This window comes from Neophocaena asiaeorientalis, unplaced genomic scaffold, assembly GCF_003031525.2.
Source record: "Neophocaena asiaeorientalis asiaeorientalis breed wild unplaced genomic scaffold, Neophocaena_asiaeorientalis_V1.1 scaffold449, whole genome shotgun sequence".
Lineage (NCBI taxonomy): Eukaryota > Metazoa > Chordata > Mammalia > Artiodactyla > Phocoenidae > Neophocaena > Neophocaena asiaeorientalis.
In genome coordinates, this window is record NW_020175027.1 from 2595059 (window position 1) to 2618845 (window position 23787).

At 38.0% G+C, this 23787-nt stretch overlaps 1 protein-coding gene across 3 annotated transcripts in view; it reads left to right on the top strand.

The window, feature by feature from the left end:
- The window catches only part of RECK (reversion inducing cysteine rich protein with kazal motifs), a 72488-nt gene that overhangs the window by 15517 nt on the left and 33184 nt on the right, over positions 1–23787 (top strand). For 2 of the 3 annotated variants that reach the window (XM_024763072.1, XM_024763074.1), the window contains exons 6-8: positions 805–852; positions 14751–14784; positions 16981–17178. In XM_024763072.1, coding sequence (XP_024618840.1) covers positions 805–852; positions 14751–14784; positions 16981–17178 — 280 coding nt within the window. The remainder of the gene's footprint in view (positions 1–804; positions 853–14750; positions 14785–16980; positions 17179–23787) is intronic. The other variant, XM_024763073.1, reaches the window with a different exon arrangement.

A 23787-nucleotide genomic window follows, 5' to 3' on the forward strand; every position in this document is an offset into this window, starting at 1 on the left:
GCACATAGCCTAGCTATCTGCTGTTCTTCTCCAGGCATTGAGATGAAACTGAGTTGTAGAGCATTTGAGCTATAGTACATCTAGTGGGCCACAGAATAGTTGCCAGTCCATTCTGCTTCTTGCTTTCCCTGTCCTCATCAGCTGGTCTATTCAGAATTGCATGAGCCTAGGTGATAGAACAGGAGGAAGTAGAACAAGGAACCAGAGTCCATGGCTCTGGAACTCCATCCCTAAATGAGGATTATCATCATGTGGAAGAACAGCCACCCCTCAGCAGATTTGTTTTGGCTTGTTTTTTATAGAAAGTGTATACTTAAATGTAGTAAATAACTTTCTATTTTTCTGTGTGTCAGTTTCCTCATCTGTAGAAGGAATAATATCTTCTACATAAACTTGTTAAGAAAATTACATAAAAATAACTTATTAATTGCCTGGCATTGCCTTTCCCTCTTTAGTTGTCTCCTCTGTTATATATGGATCTTGGCTCATATGGGAACTTAAAACATGAAGGGTTAAAGAAAAAGAAAACTATAAATGCCCTAGCAAAGCTTCACAAGAAAACTCACTGCAGCAGAGCTTCAGAGCTTCACAAGAAAATTTGCTACAGAATGGAATTCAGCTTAAAAAAAAAGTCCTCTGATTTACATTTCCTTCAAAGTTATCTAGTTTCTGAAATAACAAAAGGACTGTGTCATTATGTGAGATTAAAGCCATAAAAGTTAGAGTGAAATTCTAGCATATCTGGAGCTAATGTTTGTTTAATGTGGATTAAATAAATTAATGCAGAAATTTGTTATTTTTTAGGCATCTTCAAAAAATGATATTTCCAGAGTTTGCAGAAAAGAATATGAGGTATGCATTTTATTTAACAAATTTGGATAGACTAATTAGATGTTATCAGAATTGATAAAATCACTCAAATTTTAAAAATGAATTCATCGTTAAATAAATTGCCTTTTACTTTACGGAAAATATGACGTTGAGAAAAATGTCATTTACCTTTTTTAGAAATGTTATAATTTTAATTAACTTGTTGAAATTAAACGTTAATTTGAAAGAAATGCCTAAATCACATATACAGAGGATTTAACCTTTAATGTTTTCATAATAAAGCAACTGGTTGTATCCAAGGTTGTAAAATAGTTTTTCTTAGGTTCCATATCTTTTTTTGCCCCTTTTCCTATACCTTGATCCATCCAGGTATCCACTTTTATCAACTACCTCTAATTGGAAGAAACAAAGTCACATTGCTAGTGTGAGTAGCTTCACACTTTCCTAGCATCTTACATTTGGGGGGGAAAGGTACATACCAAATTACAAAGGCTATTGAATCTGAAGGACTCTTGTCTCCTAATGGTGGTGTTTCAAGCACTGTGGTATCTAGATTGGGTGTGGGGGGGACACAGGTTGAGGAGGGGCAGAGGTACAGGAGGTATTTCACACCAGGCAAATATGTACAAAAGATTGTCCCTAATGTGATAAAGCTCCTCACTGGGACTACTTTGTTCAGTTCCTAGAACTTCATTGTTAAGTATGACAATATTATTATTTTTTATAGTGTAAGACCGTGTAATAAAGCATACTTAAGCACATATGCCTCATTCATCATTTGTATGTATAAACATTGAGATTCATATTGCTTTTAATAGTCTGTATTCTCTTGGAGAAGAAAGATAGAACAACTCTCTTAACTGCTTCTAGATTATAGTTCTGATATTTTTTTCTTTTCTCAAAGCCTGTAATTATATCTCTCGATTAATATTTTGGAATTGGAAAAATCTTATTTATCCTTTGTTCCTTTGTACTATTGCTAAGTTATATCTGTTTCTCTGAAGACAAATTTCCAAATTAACTGCAACTCTTCTCTGTTCTTATTGAAAAGAGCCTTTCTACCAAGAAGTAAAAGATCTTTCTTTTTTTTCTTATCTCTCTACCTTTGAAATAACTAGTTTTAGTTTCTCTTGAACAAAGTGGCTAACTGTGATAATTCCTTCTTTTCTCCCACATGATGTCTGACACTGTCCATCTCCTGTAGCCTGTCCTCCATTATTTTAGTGTGCTTCCTTCTCTTGTCTGGATTTCTGCATTGCCCTAGGAAGTCTGCCAGTATGTGTTGATGAAGGACGGGACAGGAAAGGTAAGAGAGATAAACACTGTCCTATGAGAGAAATACTAAGAGTAGTTTACCTTTTCCAGTCTATCCTCCCCTATTTGGCCTAGAATTAAGCAACTATCTTCCAAAAATATACATGCCAAGAAGGTTCTTTTGCATATATATAAACGTAAAAAATATATATGTAATACATATATGTAAAGTATACATGTGTTTTATATATATATATGTGTGTGTTTTATATATATATAAAACTGTACAAATTATTCAAGATAATTCAAGATTCAATTTGATTTTTTATGTTATTTAGAAATAAAAAGAGAGACAAGAGCACTTTAACACAGAAAGAAGTTTCTGCATTATAAGCCCCAAATAACAGTCACTCTCACTGAATTGTTAAAGTCTAGTCTAGACATAATGGCTATTTGTTATAAAGTGAATTGGGTAACATTGGTGTAGTGCAACCTATTTTAACTGGATTAGTTGCTTATCAACATTAGAATAATTTATAAAACTAGGCTTTGGTACCTTTTCCTTAACACTGGAGTGGTCCCTGGAAGTGAACTTCCAGATGTGTAAGCTATTCCTTTAGGCTTACAACTTTAGGGGTTAACATTTACCCTGAAGGATGGTGTTGTGCAGTTTGACTAGAGATTCAGAGAATGAGCGGTTATATTTGAAGGAGCTAATGTTTATCTTCACTGATAAGCTGCAGCAGAATCCCCTTTGAGGGGATTTCCTGAGAAATAAACTTACATGAATAAAGTTTAAAATTTTTATGCCATTTAAGATTGTTTTGTTCCAACCAAGCTAAGATAAACTAGTGAAATGTAAAGCATTTTTATGTCTGGTTTTATAGTATCTGGTTTCTTTTTAGGCAAATCAACAAATATTTATTGAATAGTGAGAGGCAGTTTTATTATATTAGAAAGAAAACAAACTTTCGGGAATTCCCTGGTGGTCCAGTGGTTAGGACTCCATGCTTCCACTGCAGGGGGCACGGGTTCGTTTCCTGGTCGGGGAGCTAAGATCCCTCATAGCTGCACAGCATGGCCAAAAATATATAAATAAAATAAAATTATCTTAAAAAAAGAAAGAAAACAAACTTTGAAGTCAGATCTAGGTTAGAATTATGGTTAAGCTACATATAGCTCAACTTCAAATACTAAAGAATTATACCTGAGTCAAGATAGTTAAAATATGTACTGAACGTGCAAGAACTCAAGGAAATTGGAAAGCAGACTGAGCATGTTGGGAGTTAACAGGGAAAACTTTGCAAAAGAGAGGCCTGAAAGGATTGGTATAATTTGGGTCAGAAGACTGGATCAACAGCATGTTAGCAAAAATGCACATGACTGAGGTAGGGGGTGAAAAAGAAGATAGGCCTATTTTGGGCTGAGAATCTGCTTGGATAGGCAAAGTGGGACCAGATCCTGGAAAAATGATATTTTGGGGCTCAGCTCATTATTTAGTAGAGGGAGATGATAAAGATTCTGTGATAGGAGACCAACATAACAAATAAAAGTCCAATATTTTAGAAAGCTTCAAGTGTTAGGTATGTGCAGGCTAAGTTTTAGATCCCCCAAGTTCCTCTAACTTAGCTAAAAACAAATAAGGCCCACAATTAGCATGATAGCAATAAAATCGAGTATTTGGGAATAAATCAGAGATTTGAAGGTAGAGTCCATCATTCAGGATTTGTTGTAAAGGATCGAATATAGGAGATGATGTTCAGGGAAATATAAAAAACAATTAGTGAATTGGGAGATAGGACTAAAGAAAAGCAGCGCAGGATAGGCTGAAAGAGTTTAAGGAACATGGAGAATAGAAGAAGTATTCTAATTGGAATACTCAAAGAAGAAGAAAGAATATGGGACAGAGGCAGTGTTTAAAGAAGCCCAAGAAATCTCCAGCAGGATTTTTTTTTAAATCCATACGTTACAGACAGACCTCATAGCCACAGGTCTTAAAAGCAGTCAGGAAAAAAGACATTGTCTTCAAAGGAGGTCAACAGCTGATTTTTCAGTAGCAATAGAGGAAGCCAGGAACAGTGGAATGATACCTAAACTGTTCTGAGAGAAAATAGCTATCATATCCAGCAAAAATATTTTTCAAGAAAGAAGGCAAAATTAAGGTATTTCCATACGACAAAAACAGAGAATTGCCAGTACTGGACCCTTGCTAGAAATCCTTCTTTAAAGGAAGTTCTAAAATATCTATAATTATTTGAGATGCAAAGGAAAATGAGAACAATAAAAATACAAAGTGACTAAGTTAAAACACACACAGGTTGTATAAAACAGTAATAATTTATTATTGAGTTTAAAAAAAAGAGAGAAAATACACAGCAAAGATAGCATATACATTGGGAAGGGATTTTAAAGAAATTGAAGTATATTGTTAGGTCTTTTTAAGTGTAAAAACCGTATCTCAGAGGTAGTTAGGAATACCAGACTAAAGATGAGGAGAGATCATGCCCAAAGTCAACCATGAAGTAACCCTTGAATGTTGAAAGTGAAAGAAAGCTTTATGAAAGAAAAAATATAGAAAAAATAGAAAGCTGATTTTGAAAATCATTTTTAGGGAATGGAAAGAGAAGGAGCCATGTACTGATCTGACATTCAATGAGAATATTAGATTGAGATATTCCAAGAAAAAGAGAAATTCTTATTAGTGAAAGTGTTCAAAGATTTACTGGATAAATACATTGTGGAGGGGATTTCTGCAATGGACAAGAGATTTGGCTGTTCTCCCATCTTTGCAGTTCTCTTATTCTGACTCATACCTGTGAAAGAGTACTTCCTTCAGAAATTGAGAATACTTCTTTCAGAATCACACACATTTGGTTAGAGCTATCAAAATCAACCAGTGGCTTGATAACTCCATCACAGATGTGTTCAAGTATCATGGGCATGCTGGTTCTAGGTTAGCCATGCGTTTTCACAGGCTTGGTCTTGGCCCATCTAGACGTATTTATCAGGCCACATGCACTCATGGATGTATGATACTAGACCAGGGATAATATTTAAAATATTAAACAACTGGAATGACCGGCACCAACAATCAGAACAAATGCTGGATATAAACTAGAGCCATACTAGTTTAGCCATACTAGGGCAAATTGGCTAATTAGAACTAAAGTAAAAGCTTAATCATGTTTTCCATGAGGTGTGAGACATCTAGTGTAATACTTTTTGCATAGTCTTTGTCTATAGCTGACTGAAAACATTTTCTTCTAGCCACCAAGACGGTGGTTAAAAACAAAAATTGGTTGTTGATAGTGATTTTCTTGAATGTCAGAATAAACATCAAGATGATATGAGGCTGGTGTATTTCCAGAGACCTGGCAGTGTCTGTAACATGATGAGACAAATTTTAGTTTCAGGTTCATAAACCCATTTCATACCTTTATGTCACACCTTACCTGCCGTTCTCTAACATAATGGCCATAAATATATATACCTTTCCATTTGCTGCACGAGCCACTGAAATACAGTGTTGCAAATTTGTCCTCAGACTTTTGTGCTTTTACTTTTTTATTCCTTCTTTCACAGATCCTTCTCTATGCTTTTCTTTATATTGTTTTCAGAAATGTGATTTTCAATTCTCTCCTTTCTTCCTAGCTTTCTTCAGTCCAGTTATTTGATGTTATTTCATTAAGGAAGTTGAGAAACTGAAGGAAAGTCAGTAGGAGATATTTTTGTTAGGCTTTGCTTTTTTTTTTTTTTAAGCTTAATCCATTTAAGTTTTAAACTAAACTGTTGCTAAATAAAACTAAAATAATGTTCTGTCTTGGGGCTCTGGTTCTCTGAGAATGCTGAGATAAAATTAAGACTCTGAGGATATTAAAAAGGCTCTAAGAACCACAAAAACAAAGATGGTCAGCCTTGTGAGTGCCAGGCTCAGTTGTGTCAGCACTATCCTATCAACACACAGCTAAATGCATAAGAGAAGAGTGCAGGTATGTGTTAAATTTTATTTTTTGAATATTCACATGTTCAAAATTCAAAACAGTGTACAATAAAAAGTCTCTTTCCTACCTCTATACCACAGCCACCCAGTTCCTAAGGTCACCAGAGATATTTTATGCACATAAAAGTAAATATGTATATATAGTCCTCTTCTACCCTTCTGTACACAAATGGTAGCTTACCACACACTTTGTGGTACTCGTGGATGCCAGTGTTTGGTGCATATTTATGTATGTCTGTATGGGCTGTCCAGTGTATCCTCAGGAAATGTCGCAATAAAATGTTCTGTTTTAAAGATTTCTATGTTTTAATTTTATTTTGTTCCTTTTCTCTCAAATTAACCTTGATTCTAGATTTACTACCAGAAGCATAAAGGAAAAGGGATGAAAAAATAGCCCTAAAAATTTAGACCTAGGAGGGCAGGGATGTAGGACCAGCAGGATTCTCTGGACAGCTAGAGGCCTTCTGTGCCTAGGTATGATTGGATCTGTGCCGCAGTAGTTCCAGGAATAGGGTAGACCTTCTTACGTGGCAGATGACAGCCTAGGCTTTGGACAGTTGCCTTGGGGATTTTAGCAAAAAGAATCATGTGGTACTTTGCCTCAGCAGAGCCTTCAGCACCTAAATGTAAAGCTTCTTTTAGTACCAAGGAAACTCCAAGAATTGTCAGAATATGGTAAGTAGAAGACTGTGAATGGGAGGCTTTGTAAATGGTAAAATGCTATACAGGTATGCTGTATCAGACTAGATTTGAGCCGTTACCTGCAGCTGATGAGCTCCAAAAAGAGCGAAACCTATTAGGTCCTGCAGTACTGGCTTGAGATAGTATAAAACCTTGATTACGTTCCATTTGTATGTTGTTTTGTTCTGTCATATTTTGTACTGGGGAAGGGAACAGCTCCCATTTAGTCTCCTTGAGCTAGTGTATTTCCTCTGCAGTCCATTCTTCTTATAAGTCACCTGAATGAGATCATCCCAAAAGGGAAATCTGATCAAGTCTGATTAGATTGTTACCTGGTCTGATCCAAATGGCCAGGTTTTTCTCCCTAGGCAATCTCATCTACTCCCATAGCTTTAATTGCCCCAATATGATGACAACTCCAGAATCTTCTTTGCTAACCTCTTTTTCTCCTGAATCACTGCTGGATATGTGTTCCTTTGATGTTCAACTGACATTTCACATCAGCCAAACTGACTGTTAACCTTCCCTACCTCTTCTTCCCTCCACCCTACTGCTACACAACACCACACATACACACATCCCCAAACAAAAACTTATCATTTTTCTTGCATTTCTTGCTTGGTTGTTTAAGTACAGTCCTCCCAGACACATAAACTAAAAGCCTAAGAGGTGTTGTCTACTCTTTCTTCTTTCTCACCACCTCCCACAAAACAAAACAAAATAAAAAAACTGGCTATTAAGCTCGAAAGATTTGCCTCTGAAATATGTCTTAAATTGGTCTCCTTTCCAGATCCTCAGTTACTGCCTACGTCAGGCCTTTATACCACTTTGGGGGACAACTACAATAGCCGCCCAACTAGCTTTCCTGTCTATAATTTCTCCTCTTATTTACTATCTCCACTTCTCCTAGGGTGACCTCTTTAAAGACCAAATATGGTCATATCACTCCCTTCCTTGAAACTCTTCAGTGGCTCACCTGTAAGATAGAGTTCATGTTCCTCAGCCTGGTATACTTAAGCTTTTCTCGACCTAGCCCCTGACTCTTCCCTCCTTGATGCTGACCTAGCCCCTGACTCTTCCCTCCTTGATGCTTCAGCAGCTTACTGCTTATAACTTCCCAGATTACCATGTGTTGTATTTGTTAGTTGTAGTTGTACCACCTGTTGCCCTCCTGGAATTCCTGTTCCCTGAATCCATCCTATCATCCCCATCCATTAGTAGGCTGGAGCCAGCTCCTACCAGCTAGGGAGAACTGGTTGTTAAATATTCAGGAATTTGGCAAGCCAGCTTTTAACTTGAAAAGCAGCTGTGATGGGGGTATTTATACCACACATATCAGCAAATATTACAAATAAGAACTCCCCTTCACCCCCACCCCACCCCAGCATGCCATAACCCCTACTGAAATTCTGGCTTAGATGGTTCCTCTTTAAAACCTTTCCTGCTCAGACCTCTACCGTCACACACACAAAATTAGTTGCTATTTATAAACACTTGACATGCTTTATTATAGCATTGGTCACCATATAGTGTAAGTCTTTGTTTTCAAGTCACTTTTTAATGCTAAAGTCTTGAGTTGCTAGGACAGAGTCCATTGTCTCAGTTGTCTTTGCATGCATGTCATTCATTCATTCCTTCAACATTCATTGAGTTGATACACTTAATATGTATCAGGCACTGTTCTCAGAGTACAAAGATGGAAGGATTTAGCCACTGTCTGTAAGAAGTTCATAGCCTAGTCCATGGGAAGAGAGAAATTCAAATAGTCCGTTACAATACAGTGAGACAAGTACGTTGCTAGAAGTCTGTGCAAGACACGTTGAAGCCTGAAGGAAAAAACCCTTCCCAGGGTAATGGGGAAGTCTTCACAGAGCAGGTAAGACTTAAAAGATGAACAAAAATTTGTTGCCTGTAAATAGGTGCTACAGTTAGTATTTTTATAGATAGAATTTTTTAATAGAAAGTTTTCCCACTCTGGACAGTACACAAGTTTCTTTGTTTCAGAGTAAATAGCAGTTTTATGTGAAAACCCTGTGTAAATGTCTATGAATCAGGCATTCTTTGAATGAGCAGAGAAAGCACTGAATACTGTATCTGTAATCACAATGTTGTGTAGCAAACCATCCCAAAACTCCATAGCCTAGAATTATTATTATTTAATAATAATTTATTATTTCTGGTGCATTTAGCAGGCCTAGCTGCTTCTGGCTGGGCTCACTTGTGCATCTGCAGTCAGCTGGCAAGTCAGCCAGGGTCTGGCTGGTTTAGGATGCCCTTGGCTAAGTCAGCTCAGCTCTCCTTTATGTGTCTCTCCCAGCCTTCTAGCAGGCTAGCTCAGGCAGGTTCCCATGGTGGTGGCAGGGGCCCAAGAAAAGAAGTGGAAACATGCAAGTATATGTGCATGTCTCTACTTACCTCATGCTTGCTACTGTCCACTTAACTAAAGCAAATCACATGACTAAGTCCAGAGTTAGTGTGAGAGAAATAGATACAGGGAAATGTAAAAAATTGGGGCCATTGCTGCAGTCCATTTGCCACAAACACATACTCTGTGTAAACTGTATTCTAGACCTTATGTTACTCTGCAGGTATTATTTGCCAGTGAATTTGCTTCCAGCTGGTTGGATGCTCTGGGTGATAATGAGCAAACTTCTCTGAGCAGTCTGGACCTATTAATCTTATCTCAGTTTTGGGTTTCATTTTTATCCCACTATTGAAATGACATTTATTATTTGGGAGGCTGAAGAGTCATTTGTTTAGTGATATCCATGTCCTATTAAACTCCTTTACATATTCTAGTCACTTAGATTTTTTTTTTACTAAAAAGCCATGGTGTCCACAACAAGGAGAAAATACCTTGTGGAGGTTTAAAAAACATGTTTTTAAAGGTCAGTTATTGGGGAATTCCCTGGTGGTCCAGTGGTTAGGACTCGGTGCTTTCACTGCCATGACCTGGGTTCAATCCCTGGTCGGGGAACTAAGATCCTGCAAGCTGCACGGCGTGGCCAAAAAAAGAAAAAAAAAAAGGTCAAGGCCTCACGGGCCCAGCCGCTCCGCGGCACGTGGGATCTTCCCAGACCGGGGCATGGACCCATGTACCCTGCATCGGCAGGCAGACTCCCAACCACTGCGCCACCAGGGAAGCCCCAACTTAGCATTTAATAAGCTAGATTCTTCATGCAAAACTTCAAACCGGGAGAACTCTCAGTCCATCTGTGAAAAGCAAACAGATTTTATTTATTGAGACCTTAGGAACAAAGCAGCCCCTTTTAACTAGTAGCCTTGGGAATAGGAAACATTAATAACAGTTCATAGAATGTACTCTTTTGGGTCTTTGTCCAGAAGTGACTAAAATATCCAAGATTCAAACCTGGTTTTGTTTGTTTTTAATAAGATTCATGTGAAATGTTTGTTTCATTTTCATCATCCTCATCATTGGTGAGAAAGGGAAGCTGGAGGGACCAGTAGTAGTAGAAGGGCAGTGGACAGAGAAAGTATTGAGACAAGTGGACAAATGGAGAAATGCCAGAAGGGGTCACTGAAGTAGAAAAGTGAGTGGCCAGGTCAGAAAATAAATCTGCAGAGCCAAGTTCTGAGCAAGAGTTTAGAGCCGCAGAGTCTACCTCGCAGATGGACCCCAGTGGCTCTTCCCCCCAGAAGGAAGGTCAGTGTGGCATAAAGGATCACATAGGGTTCCCTTGACTTTGATTTCACTCTGTATCTTAGTTTTTCTGCTAGGTGTGCCCACAGGTGGGAGGGCTTACTGCAGTTCTCAAAAACCATTTTAGGTAGGGCAGGGAACTGGCTAATGAAAGCAGCTGCCTGAGGAAAGATTTCATGATCAAAATTTTTTAAGGGAAATAATAATACTTCAAGTAAATGATTTTTTTCACAATTTAAGATGTTGATTTAAAAAATAGACTTAAAATAGGTTACTCTATGGACATAAATTCAACCTTGCATTGGCTGCATTCAGAATAATAATCCAAAGTCTGCTCACAGGATAGTGTCATGGGAGAGCACTGGCAGAGCAATCTGGGTTCTAGCCCCACCTTTGCCCTTTGCTTACTGTGTACATCTCTATCCAGCTGTATAGTGAAGGCTTTGGGACTTGAAGGTCTCTTGCTGTCAACGCTTACATACTGACATGTTCTTTGGGTCTCTGAGGTTTTTGTAGATCCTAACCTCAGTTACACTGTAATTTTGATTTATAGAGTAAGATGAGTGGGGTGAGGGAGCTGCTATATGGAGTCACATTGAGTATTAATATTGGTGGCAGAAGATCAAAAGAGGCTTGGGGGCTTCTCTGGTGGCGCAGTGGTTGAGAGTCCACCTGCAGATGCAGGGGACACGGGTTCGTGCCCCGGTCCAGGAAGATCCCACATGCCGCGGAGCGGCTGGGCCCGTGAGCCATGGCCGCTGAGCCTGTGCGTCTGGAGCCTGTGCTCTGCAACAGGAAAAAAAAAAAAGAGGCTTGGTATAAACCCAACTGAGTATAAACCCTCAGTTACTGCCCACTTTTGCCACTAGATGGCGATCAGACATTTGAAAGACTTAAGAATTGACTAGCTAAGACCCTGATGGACCATCTTAAGAAATGAAGAAACTGTCAGCCAGAGCTGTAACTCATGTGTGTCTTAAGCCCTGTCAAACTAGTCAGCAGTAGTTTTAGCAGTGAAAAGGTAGAGTTACCTATAGTTTATACCTTAGGTAGAGTTACCTAAGGTTAAGAATCTTTTATCAAAGAGGGGGATATGATAAAATCATGATGCGTGAAAAGTAAGCAACAGAGAATTGATGAATTCATCAAATACCAGTATACTTGAGTGAAGGACCATTCTTTTTTAAATTTAATTTCATTTTTTACTGAAGTATAGTTGAATTACAATGTTGTGTTACTGCTGTACAGCAAAGTGACTCAGTTATACATATATATACATTCTTTTCCAATATGGTTTATCACAGGATATTGAATATAGTTCCGTGTGCTATACAATAGAACCTTGTTGTTTATCAATTCTGTATATACCAGTTTGCATGGTATATATACCATGCAACCCCAAACTCCCAATCCAACGCTCTCCCACCCACCTCCCCCTTGGCAACCGCCAGTCTATTCCCTATAAGGACCATACTTTGAAACCTTAAAACTGGTAAAGATAAAGAAAGAGATGTAAAAATGGTATTAACACTAGAGGTGCTGTCACGTGGAAATATAAAAGTTTTTAGTTCAACAAGTTAGAGTAATGCTATGCATGCAAGGTCTATCAGTGAACATTAAGGGAAACGAGAAATGCTTAGGGAACATCTCTGAGCTCTGGATGTGACATCAAGAGAGACAGCTGAGCCCTTCTATATCAGCGGTTAGCAAACTTTTTCTGTGAAGGGTCAGAAAGCAAATATTTTAGGCTTACCAGCCAGTTTAGGCTTACTGTCCACTCAACTCTCCTATTATAGTGTGAGGTAACCATATACAATATGTAAATGAATGGGTGTGACTGTGTTCCAATAAAACTTTACTTACAAAAACAGGCAGCGAGCAAGATTTGGCCTGGGTGCCATAGTTTGCCAACCCATTTGTGGGTGAAAGCTAGGGTCCATAAGTAGTTCTCCTTTCTAGGCCTCAGACTCTGGCTTCTGTCAAATGAGTTGGATTAGCTGATCTCTGACATTTTTCAGATTTTGTGTCCTTTAGTACCTCTCTCTGAAGCTAAGTGATCCACAAGGCTGACCCAGAGTGATATTTCTTTTATTTTTAAGATCAAATTAAAAAAAAAATCAAGCTTGAACAAATTTGTAAGTTTCTAGAGCAGAATTTCTCAACCTTGACACTATTGACATTTGGGGCCGGATAATCCTTTGTTGTAGGGGAGCTGTCTTATGCATTGTAGGATGTTTAACAGCATCTCTAGACTCCTCTACCTACTAGATGTCAGTTCAGTAGAACACCCCAACCTCCCCGTGTTATGACAAGCAAGAATGTCTCCAGACATTGCCATATGCCCCCTGGGAAGCAAGATTACCTCCACTTGAAAACCACAACTCTAGAGACTTTAAGAGTAACTGGAAGAATAACAAAAATGGAAATCAGGCCATGTAACCCAGGACAGCCACCAAGATAATAAACATACTTCTTTAGGAACAAGGCCAAAAAAGCCAAAACCAAGAGGAACCAAGAGGAACAAGAGGAACAACCAGCATATTAGAAAGAGAATGGCAGGGAATTCCCTGGCGGTCCAGTGGTTAAGACTCCGTGCTTTCACTGCTGAGGGCCCTGGTTCCACCAGGAAACTAGAATCCCACAAGCCTCTCAGCTCAGCCAAAAAAGGCAAAGCAAACAAAAAAAAGAAAAGAGAAGGGCAATGAGAATTTTATTTACCCAGTTAAGAGGGGCTGGAAAGTCGGTAGCAGATGACTTTTTTTTTTTTTGGCTGCACCAGGTCTTAGTTGCCACGTGTGGGATCTTCAGTTGCTTGCAGCATGAGGGCTCTTTTAGTTGCGTCATGCGGGATCTAGTTCCCTGACCAGTGATCGAACCCGGACCCCCTGCATTGGGAGCTTGGAGTCTTAACCATTGGACCACCAAGGAAGTCATGGTAGCAGATGACTTTTTAATATTGATTTAGATCATTTTATTGAAAGTGTTCCTGAAACCATTGAACCAAAATAGAGGGCTACCTATAATGGGTAGCTGAAAAGTCAAACTAAAACAAAGAAACATGGATGAAGAGAAATATAAAAAAGACCAGTATTAAAGAATACCAAGAATATTTACTTTTCACTATTTTATATTATTTGATGAGATCTCTAACAGAAAGAATTCATACTGGGTGAATTCTTTAGCCCTTATCTATGGGTCCTGGGTATTTTGTTTTGCTTTGGATAAATCAAGTGTGGTTTATTCCTACAGTAGAATATTATTTAGTAGAGAAAATGCAGTACAGCTTTACACAACTATCTAGATGGATCCTTGAAGCTAGGTTTTAAGTGTCAGTAAAGCTGATCCTTTAATAAGTCTAGATCACGTAGCCAGCTTGGAAGTTAGTTGCAAATAAAAGCCAAAATCATCTCTATTCATTAATAAGGGTGTACTTGTTTTCCATCTACCTTTTATTTATGCCCATATTCTTTTAAGAATTTATTCTCTTCCAAGTGTGATATTAATCATAGTCTACAAGCCCTGATTATCCAAATAGCATTGTACAAGGACGTTTTTGTTTGTCTTGTTTTGTTTATTTTCCTTACAGTGACTTTAACACAGTGTGATATTTTCCGAATAGTGATCTAAGAGATCTAAAAACATTAATTCTAGTCTCAGATTCTACTTTTGACTTGCTCTGTGACCTGGGGCAGTCTCTCCCCTGCTAAGGAAATGGTTTCTTTATCTGTAATATGGTAGAGAGATTCCCCAACTCTGGCCCCAGGATGGCTGCATAAGAATCATCTTTGAGGCCTTGTTTTAAATTTAGATTTCTGTGCTTCATTCCCAAATTCCAATTCTGTAGTCTAGGGTAAGGCCTAGGAAGCCCAGGTGTTCTAGTGCATGGCCAGGTTTGAGAACAATTAGAGGTGATCTCCAAGGTCCTTTCAACTCTAAAATGCAGTGGTTATATGAAATACGTATTTCCCTAAATAACCTTTATTATATTATTTTCTGAAAGCTTTTTTATGTTCTACAAGAAACAATTGAGATTACTACATTGTACTTTCCCCACATACACACATTGGTACAGCTTTACATAAACTTGGTTTGCTGTAATGTGGTCAGCTTATGGCTTGGGTGATAATCTTGATCCCCCAAATGTATTAGAAGATGGTTTCTCTTTTCACCAGAATGCTATATCATAGTTTCTTTGTTTTTAATCTTGGATTTAGAGAAGGATTAAATAGTTTGATATCCTGATTTCCATATAACTATAAAAGTGGAATAAAATTAGAAATTCTATGTGGTTGTTAATTTCTGTTTTTTTCCTTTAATTTACAGAATGCTCTTTTCAGTTGCATTAGCAGAAATGAAAGTAAGTATATTGTTGATGGTTATGCAAGCAATCCAAAGAGAAAAACATGGTTTACAGAATATGATTTAGCTGTTATAAATATTGCCAAAACTCTGACATTATAACTTAGGCTGTTACTAAACCGTCTGAAGGAATGTGCACAGCAAGATTCTGATAGGCTCTTTCCTCTGGAGTGTTTGGGCCATTCATGAATTCTAACAATTCCCATGTCCTAATTACAGATGTACAAAGCAGATATCAGTGCTGGGTGTTTTAGAGGAAGATCATGCCCCACTTGGATAAACAGAAGTTGAACACTCCCACGTAATATAACATAATATAATTGCAGCACTAGCTGAGGGCTGCCTCTCAGTTCATTCAGCAGATAGTCACTGACTACTTGCTCTGTGCAGGGCAGATGCACACCTGTGGGGGACACAACCTGTACACAAAGAACTCTGGGACATGGTGGGTATGGGATAGAGTTACTGATAAGGTGCCACGGGAGTTCAGAGGAAGGAGGGATCACATCTTGCAGGGGCACTTAGAGGTGACTTCATGGAGTTGGTAGCTGAACTGGGCCTTGAAGGATGGACATGATGTGAGCAGTAGAGATTGGAGGAAGGGAATTCCAGCTGAAGGGAACAGCGAGAGCAGTTGGAGATGGGGAAACACGTGTGAGGAGTAAAGAGTTGTTAGGTGAGCTTGGCAGTGGGGTGTATTAAAGTATAAGAAACATTAGCTGTCTGTACTTTATCTTCTACTCTTTCTAACTGGGGTTTAGTTCAAGATTTTCCAGATAGTGTTTAGCACATAATCCTTTATCCTCCCACGCTGTGAGGAAGCCAGCCGAATTGGGGCATCAGAAGACAGGCATCTTTGTCCTGTTCTCACTTGTCTCCTCTGTCCTCAGCATCCCTCACCCCTGCCCCCAGTTTTAGCTTCATTGAGGTTGACAATGATAAATGTAGCCATTAATGATTGTTCTTTGTGATTAAAATGAACAATTCAGCAATGAACAATGTAAGTTTGTTAGTAATTTCAAATCAGAAACTTAGCTGGCACAATAGGTATGAAACAGTTTCCTTGTCCAGGAAAGAAGCTTGTCTTGCTATCAGTGTAGTCCTACTTTAGTTCATTTGTATATGATTTTATCATTATCATTATTTCTGGAAGTCACCTGAGTTCCCTGCTCATTCCTTAGTCTGTGGTATCCACCAGAAACCTGATTCTGGTTCCTCTATAACCATCCCTAATTATTATCAGAGGTTTCCTACCTGCCATTTTCTTAACCTTTTCCAGCCATACCTCTACCCTTTTGGCTCCCTTCAGCCTCCCACAGACCCCTTAGCCTCTCCTATGAGGACCTCTTGTTCTTCATTATAAATCCCACATCTGCACCCCCAGCCACTCATCCTGCTCTTCCCAGATACCTTAAATAGTCCACCTTGATTTTTAAAAATACATACGTCCAGAATCGTTTATTCCAAATGTGGGTTTTACTTTTCAGTGTTGAAGCAAGTCATATCAGTTTTGAGGTGAGCACTTTCAATTTAGGCATAGTCTTGGAGATTTTCAAACAGTATAGAACTTTAGGGATTTTGTTTCAAGATGGACAGTTATATAATTTGCAAATTTATGAAGTGGTCCTGATATCTCTTGGTTTTTACTGGTCCTATTTTATAAATGTGAGGTATTTGGGGTTTTGTTTTATTTTGATATGTTTGATTTGTTTTGCTTTGGTTTGCTTTGTTTATGAATCTCCACAGATCCAACGTGGAAGGAAGCTGTTCCAGTGGTTCTCAACATGGGTGCTATTAGCATTTTGGGAGACAGTTTCGATTATATGAGACTTTCCTGTACGTTGCACAGCCCTGACCCCCATGTGCTAAATGCCAGCAGTCATCCTTAAGTCATCATGAAAACCAGAAACACTTCCACATGCATCCAAATTCTCCCAGGGGCTGGTACTGCTCCTGCTGAGAACCACTGCACTATAGACTATAAGTTGACAAATAATGACTTTCTCAGACCAGTGAGCACCTGAATGTCCCCATGGCCATGCTTATAGTAGTGCTGACTTTAACTACGTGTCTTCTATGTCATGGTTTTATTTCTGAAATTCAAAAAGACACATATTGTTCCATCATTATTATGATGATTTAATGTTAGCAAATAGCTGATTTCATTTCAATGTAATCTTTTTTTTTCCCCTAGTGGGCTCAGTTTGTTGCAGTTATGCAGGCCATCACACAAACTGCCGAGAATACTGTCAAGCCATTTTTCGAACAGACTCTTCTCCTGGTCCTTCTCAGATCAAAGCAGTGGAAAATTATTGTGCCTCTATTAGTCCACAATTAATACACTGTGTAAACAATTATACCCAATCTTATCCAATGAGGAACCCAACAGATAGTAAGTAAAAGCCACATATTCCTCTCATTTCAATCTTTGGTAAAATAATTTGTAAAAAAAAAAGAAGTAAATTCTTGAAGATATCTACAGTCTGGGTCATTTGGGAAATACCAGGCTTCCTTTGGTCTTTAGATTTGGCAGACTGGACATTATCATCACAGCTAAAAGATGCCAAGAAAGACAGGGCTGTCAAGGGTGTGAAGAAACAGGCACTCTCTATTCTGAAGTGGGAAAATTCACTGGTATGGATACTTTAAGAGGGAAAATTGGGTTATGCCCATGAGACTTTCAAATAATCATACCTTTTAATCTAGCAGTTCTATTTCTTAGAAATTATCCTTCACAAAAACTCACAAATTTTCAAAAATACATCTATACATATAAAGGATGTTTACTACAACATTGCTGGTATAGAGAAAAATTTTAAATGACCTAAACATCCACCAATAGGATATTGATTAAAGTTGATTAAATAAATTATATATCTGTATAATAACTACATTATACAATCAACATACTGGAAGACGTATTATGTAAATCAATGAAGTTAGAACACTCCCTCACACAATACACAAAAATAAACTCAAAATGGCTTAAAGACTTAATTATATGACATGATACCATAAAACTCGTAGAAGAGAACATAGGAGAAACATTCTCTGACATAAATTTTAGCAATATTTTCTTAGATCAGTCTCCCAAGGCAAAAGAAATAGAAGCAAAACAAACAAATGAGACCTACTCAAGGTTATAAGCTTTTGCACAGCAAAGGAAACCATAAACAAAATGAAAAGACAACCTGTGGACTGGGAGAAAATATTTATAAACAACACGACCAACAAGGGTTTAATTTCCAAAATATGCAAACAGCTTATACAACTCAATATCAAAAAAGTAAACAACCCAATCAAAAAATGGACAGAAGGCCTAAATAGACATTTCTCCAAAGAAGACATACAGATGACCAGCAGGCACATGAAAAGATGCTCAATATTGCTAATTGTTAGAGAAATGCAAATCAAAACTACAATGAGTGAGAGGGCAGACAGCAGAAGCAAGAAGAACTACAATTCTGCAGCCTATGGAACAAAAGCCACATTCACAGTAATATAGGCAAGATGAAAAGGCAGAGGGCTATGTACCAGATGAAGGAACAAGATAAAACCCCAGAAAAACAACTAAATGAAGTAGAGATAGGCAACCTTCCAGAAAAAGAATTCAGAATAATGATAGTGAAGATGATCCAGGACCTCGGAAAAAGAATGGAGGCAAAGATCAAGAAGATGCAAGAAATGTTTAACAAAGATCTAGAAGAATTAAAAAACAAACAGAGATGAACAACACAATAACTGAAATGAAAAATACACTAAAAGGAATCAATAGCAGAATAACTGAGGCAGAAGAACAGATAAGTGACTTGGAAGACAGAATGGTGGAATTCACTGCTGCAGAACAGAATAAAGAAAAAAGAATGAAAAGAAATGAAGACAGCCTAAGAGACCTCTGGAACAACATTAGACACAACAACATTTGCATTATAGGGGTCCCAGAAGGAGAAGTGAGAGAGAAAGGACCCAAGAAAATATTTGAAGAGATTATAGTTGAAAACTTCCCTAACATGGGAAAGGAAGTAGCCACCCAAGTCCAGTAAGTGCAGAGAGTCTCATACAGGATAAACCCAAGGAGAAACATGCCGAGACACATAGTAATCAAATTGGCAAAAATTAAAGACAAAGAAAAATTATTGAAAGCAGCAAGGGAAAAATGACAAATAACATACAAGGGAACTCCCATAAGGTTAACAGCTGATTTCTCAGCAGAAACTCTACAAGCCAGAAGGGAGTGGTATTATATACTTAAAGTGATGAAAGGGAAGAACCGACAACCAAGATTATTCTACCCAGCACAGATCTCATTCAGATTCGATGGAGAAATCAAAAGCTTAACAGACAAGCAAAAGGTAAGAGAATTCAGCACCACCAAACCAGCTCTACAACAAATGCAAAAGGAACTTCTCTAAGTGGGCAACACAAGAGAAGAAAACGACCAACAGAAACAAACTCATAACAGTTGAGAAAATGGTCATAGGAACATACATATCGATAATTACCTTAAACATGAATGGATAAAATGCTCCAACCAAAAGACACAGGCTTGCTGAATGGATACAAGAACAAGACCCATATATATGCTGTCTACAAGAGACCCACTTCAGACCTAGGGACACCTATAGACAGAAAGTGAGGGGATGGAAAAAGATACTCCATGCAAATGGAAATCAAAAGAAAGCTGGAATAGCAATACTCATATCAGATAAAATAGACTTTAAAATACAGAATGTTACAAGAGACAATGTTACAAGGAAGGACACTACATAATGATCAAGGAATCAATCCAAGAAGAAGATATAACAATTATATATAATATTGTAAATATATATGGTGCACCATAGGAGCACCTCAATACATAAGGCAACTGCTAACAGCTATAAAAGAGGAAATTAGCAGTAACACAGTAATAGTGGGGGACTTTAACACCTCACCTACACCAATGGACAGACCATCCAAACAGAAAATTAATAAGGAAACACAAGCTTTAACTGACACAATAGACCAGATAGATTTAATTGATATTTATAGGCCATTCCATCCAAAAACAGCAGATTACACTTTCTTCTCAAGTGTGCATGGAACATTCTCCTGAATAGATCACATCTTGGTTCACAAATCAAGCCTCAGTATATTTAAGAAAATTGAAATAGTATCAAGCATCTTTTCTGACCACAATGCTATGAGATTAGAAATCAATTACAGGGAAAAAAACGTAAAAAACACAAACACGTGGAGGCTAAACAATACGTTACTAAATAACCAAGAGATCACTGAAGAAATCAAAAGAGGAAATCAAAAAATACCTAGAGGGCTTCCCTGGTGGCACAGTGGTTAAGAATCCGCTTGCCAATGCAGGGGGAACGGGTTCAAGCCCTAGTCTGGGAAGATCCTACATGTCATGGAACAAGCAAGTCCGTGTGCCACAAGTACTGAGCCTGCGCTCTAGAGCCCGTGCTCTGCAACAAGAGAAGCCACCGCAATGAGAAGCCAGTGCACCACAGCAAAGAGTAGCCCCCGCTCACCTCAACTAGAGAAAAGCCCGGGTGCAGCAACAAAGACCCAGTGCAGCCAAAAATAAAATAAATTAATTTAAAAAAATCATTAAAAAAACCCCTAGAAACAAATGACAGTGAAAACACGACAATCCAAAACTTATGGGATGCAGCAAAAGCAGTTTTAAGAAGGAAGTTTATAGCAATACAAGCCTACCTCAATAAACAAGAAAAATCTCAAATAAACAATCTAACCTTACACCTAAAGGAACTAGAGAAAGAAGAACAAACAAAACCCAAAGTTAGTAGAAGGAAAGAAATCATAAAGATCAGAGCAGAAATAAATGAAATAGAAACAAAGAAAACAATAGCAAAGATCAATAAAACTAAAAGCTGGTTCTTAGAGAAGATAAACAAAATTGATAAACCATTAGCCAGACTCATCAAGAAAAAGAGGGAGAGGACTCAAATCAATACAATTAGAAATGAAAAAGAAGTTACAACAGACACCACAGAAATACAAAACATCCTAAGAGACTACTACAACCAACTCTATGCCAATAAAATGGACAACCTGGAAGAATTGGACAAATTCTTAGAAAAGTATAGCATTCCAAGGCTGAACCAGGAAGAACTAGAAAATATGAACAGACAAATCACAAGTAATGAAATTGAAACTGTGATTAAAAATCTTCCAACAAACAAAAGTCCAGGACCAGATGGCTTCACAGGTGAATTCTATCAAACATTTAGAGAAGAGCTAACACCCATCCTTCTCAAACTCTTCTAAAAAATTGCAGAGAAAGGAACACTCCCAAACTCATTCTATGAGGCCACCATCACCCTGATACCAAAACCAGACTAAGATAATACCAAAAAAGAAAATTATAGACCAATATCACTTCTGAATATAGATGCAAAAATCCTCAACACAATACTAGCAAACAGAATCCAACAACACATTAAAGGGGTCATACACCATGATCAAGTGGGATTTATCCCAGGTATGCAAGGATTCTTCAATATATGCACATCAATCAATGTGATAACCATATTAACAAACTGAAGAATAAAAACCATATGATCGTCTCAATATATGCAGAAAAAAGCTTTTGACAAAATTCCACACCTGTTTATGATAAAAACTCTCCAGCAAGTGGGCATAGAGGGAACCTACATCAACATAATAAAGGCCATATATGACAAACCCACAGCAAACATCATTCTCAGTGTTGAAAAACTGAAAACATTTCCTCTAACATCAGGAAGAAGACAAGGATGTCCACTCTTGCCACTTTTATTAAACATAGTTTTGGAAGTACTAGCCACAGCAATCAGAGAAGAAAAAGAAATAAAAGGAATACCAATTGGAAAAGAAGAAGTAAAGCTGTCACTATTTGCAGATGACATGATAGTATACACAGAGAATCCTAAAGATGCCACCAGAAAACTACTAGAGCTAATCAATGAATTTGGTAAAGTTCCAGGATACAGAATTAATGCACATAACTAATAAGAACCTGATATATATTTTTAAAAACTCAAAAATTCAGAAAAAGAAAATTAATGCACAGAAATCTCTTGCATTCCTGTACACTAATGTTGAAAAATCTGAAAGAGAAATTAAGAAAACACTCCCATTTACCGTTGCAACAAAAGGAATAAAATACCTAGGAATAAACCTACCTAGGGAGACAAAAGACCTGTATGCAGAAAACTGTAAGACACTGATGAAAGAAATTAAAGATGATACCAACAGATGGTTAGATATACCATGTTCTTGGATTGGAAGAATCAGTATTGTGAAAATGACTATACTACCCAAAGCAATCTACAGATTCAATGCAATCCCTATCAAATTACCAATGGCATTTTTTACAGAACTAGAACAAAAAATCTTAAAATTTGTATGGAGACACAAAAGACCCCAAATAGCCAAAGCAGTACTGAGGGAAGAAAACGAATCTGGAGGAATGAGGCTCCCTGACTTCAGACTATACTACATAGCTACAGTAATCAAGACAATATGGTACTGGCACAAAAACAGAAATATAGATCAATGGAACAGGATAGAAAGCCCAGAGATAAACCCACGCACCTGTGGTCAACTAATCTATGACAAAGGAGGCAAGGATATACAATGGAGAAAAGACAGTCTCTTCAGTAAGTGGTGCTGGGAAAACTGGACAGCTACATGTGAAAGAATGAAATTAGAACACTCCCTAACACCATACACAAAAATAAACTCAAAATGGATTAGAGACCTAAATGTAAGACTGGGCACTCTAAAACTCTTAGAGGAAAACATAGGAAGAACACTCTTACATAAATCACAGGAAGATCTTTTTTGATCCACCTCCTAGAGTAATGGAAATAAAAGCAAAAATAAACAAATGGGATCTAATGAAACTTAAAAGCTTTTGCACAAAGGAAACTACAAACAAGATGAAAAAACTCTCAGAATGGGAGAAAATATTTGCAAACAAATCAACGGACAAAGGATTAATCTCCAAAATATATAAACAGCTCATGCAGCTCAATATTAAAAAAAAACTCAATCCAAAAATGGGCTAAAAACCTAAATAGACATTTCTCCAAAGAAGACATAAAGATGGCAAGGAAGCACATGAAAAGCTGCTCAGGGGCTTCCCTGGTGGCACAGTGGTTGAGAGTCCGCCTGCCGATGCAGGGGACACGGGTTCATGCCCCAGTCTGGGAAGATTCCACATGCCGCAGAGCGGCTGGGGCCGTGAGCGATGGCTGCTGAGCCTGCGCCTCCGGAGCCTGTGCTCCGCAACAGGAGAGGCCACAACAGTGAGAGGCCTGCATACTGAGAAAAAAAAAGAAAAAAAAGCTGCTCAACATCACTAATTATTAGAGAAATGCAAATCAAAACTATAATGAGGGATCACCTCACACCAGTTAGAATGGGCATCATCAGAAAATCTACAAACAACAAATGCTGGAGAGGGTGTGGAGAAAAGGGAACCCTCTTGCACTGTTGGTGGGAATGTAAGTTGATACAGCCACTATGGAGAACAGTATGGAGGTTCCTTAAAAAACTAAAAATAGACTTACCATATGACCCAGCAATCCCACTACTGGTCATATACCCAGAGAAAACCTTAATTCAAAAAGACACATGCACCCCAATGTTCATTGCAGCACTATTTACAATAACAAGGTCATGGAAGCAACCTAAATGCCCATCGACAGACGAATGGATAAAGAAGATGTGGTACATATATACAATGGAATATTACTCAGCCATAAAAAGGAATGAAATTGGGTCATTTGTAGAGACATGGAGGGATCTAGAGACTGTCATACTGAGTGAAGTAAGTCAGAAAGAGAAAAACAAATATCGTATATTAACACATGTATGTGGAACCTAGCAAAATGGTACAGAAGAATTGGTTTGCAGGGCAGAAATAGAGTCACAGATGTAGAGAACAAACGTATGGACACCAAGGGGGGAAAGTGGCGGGGGATGGGGGATAGTGTGA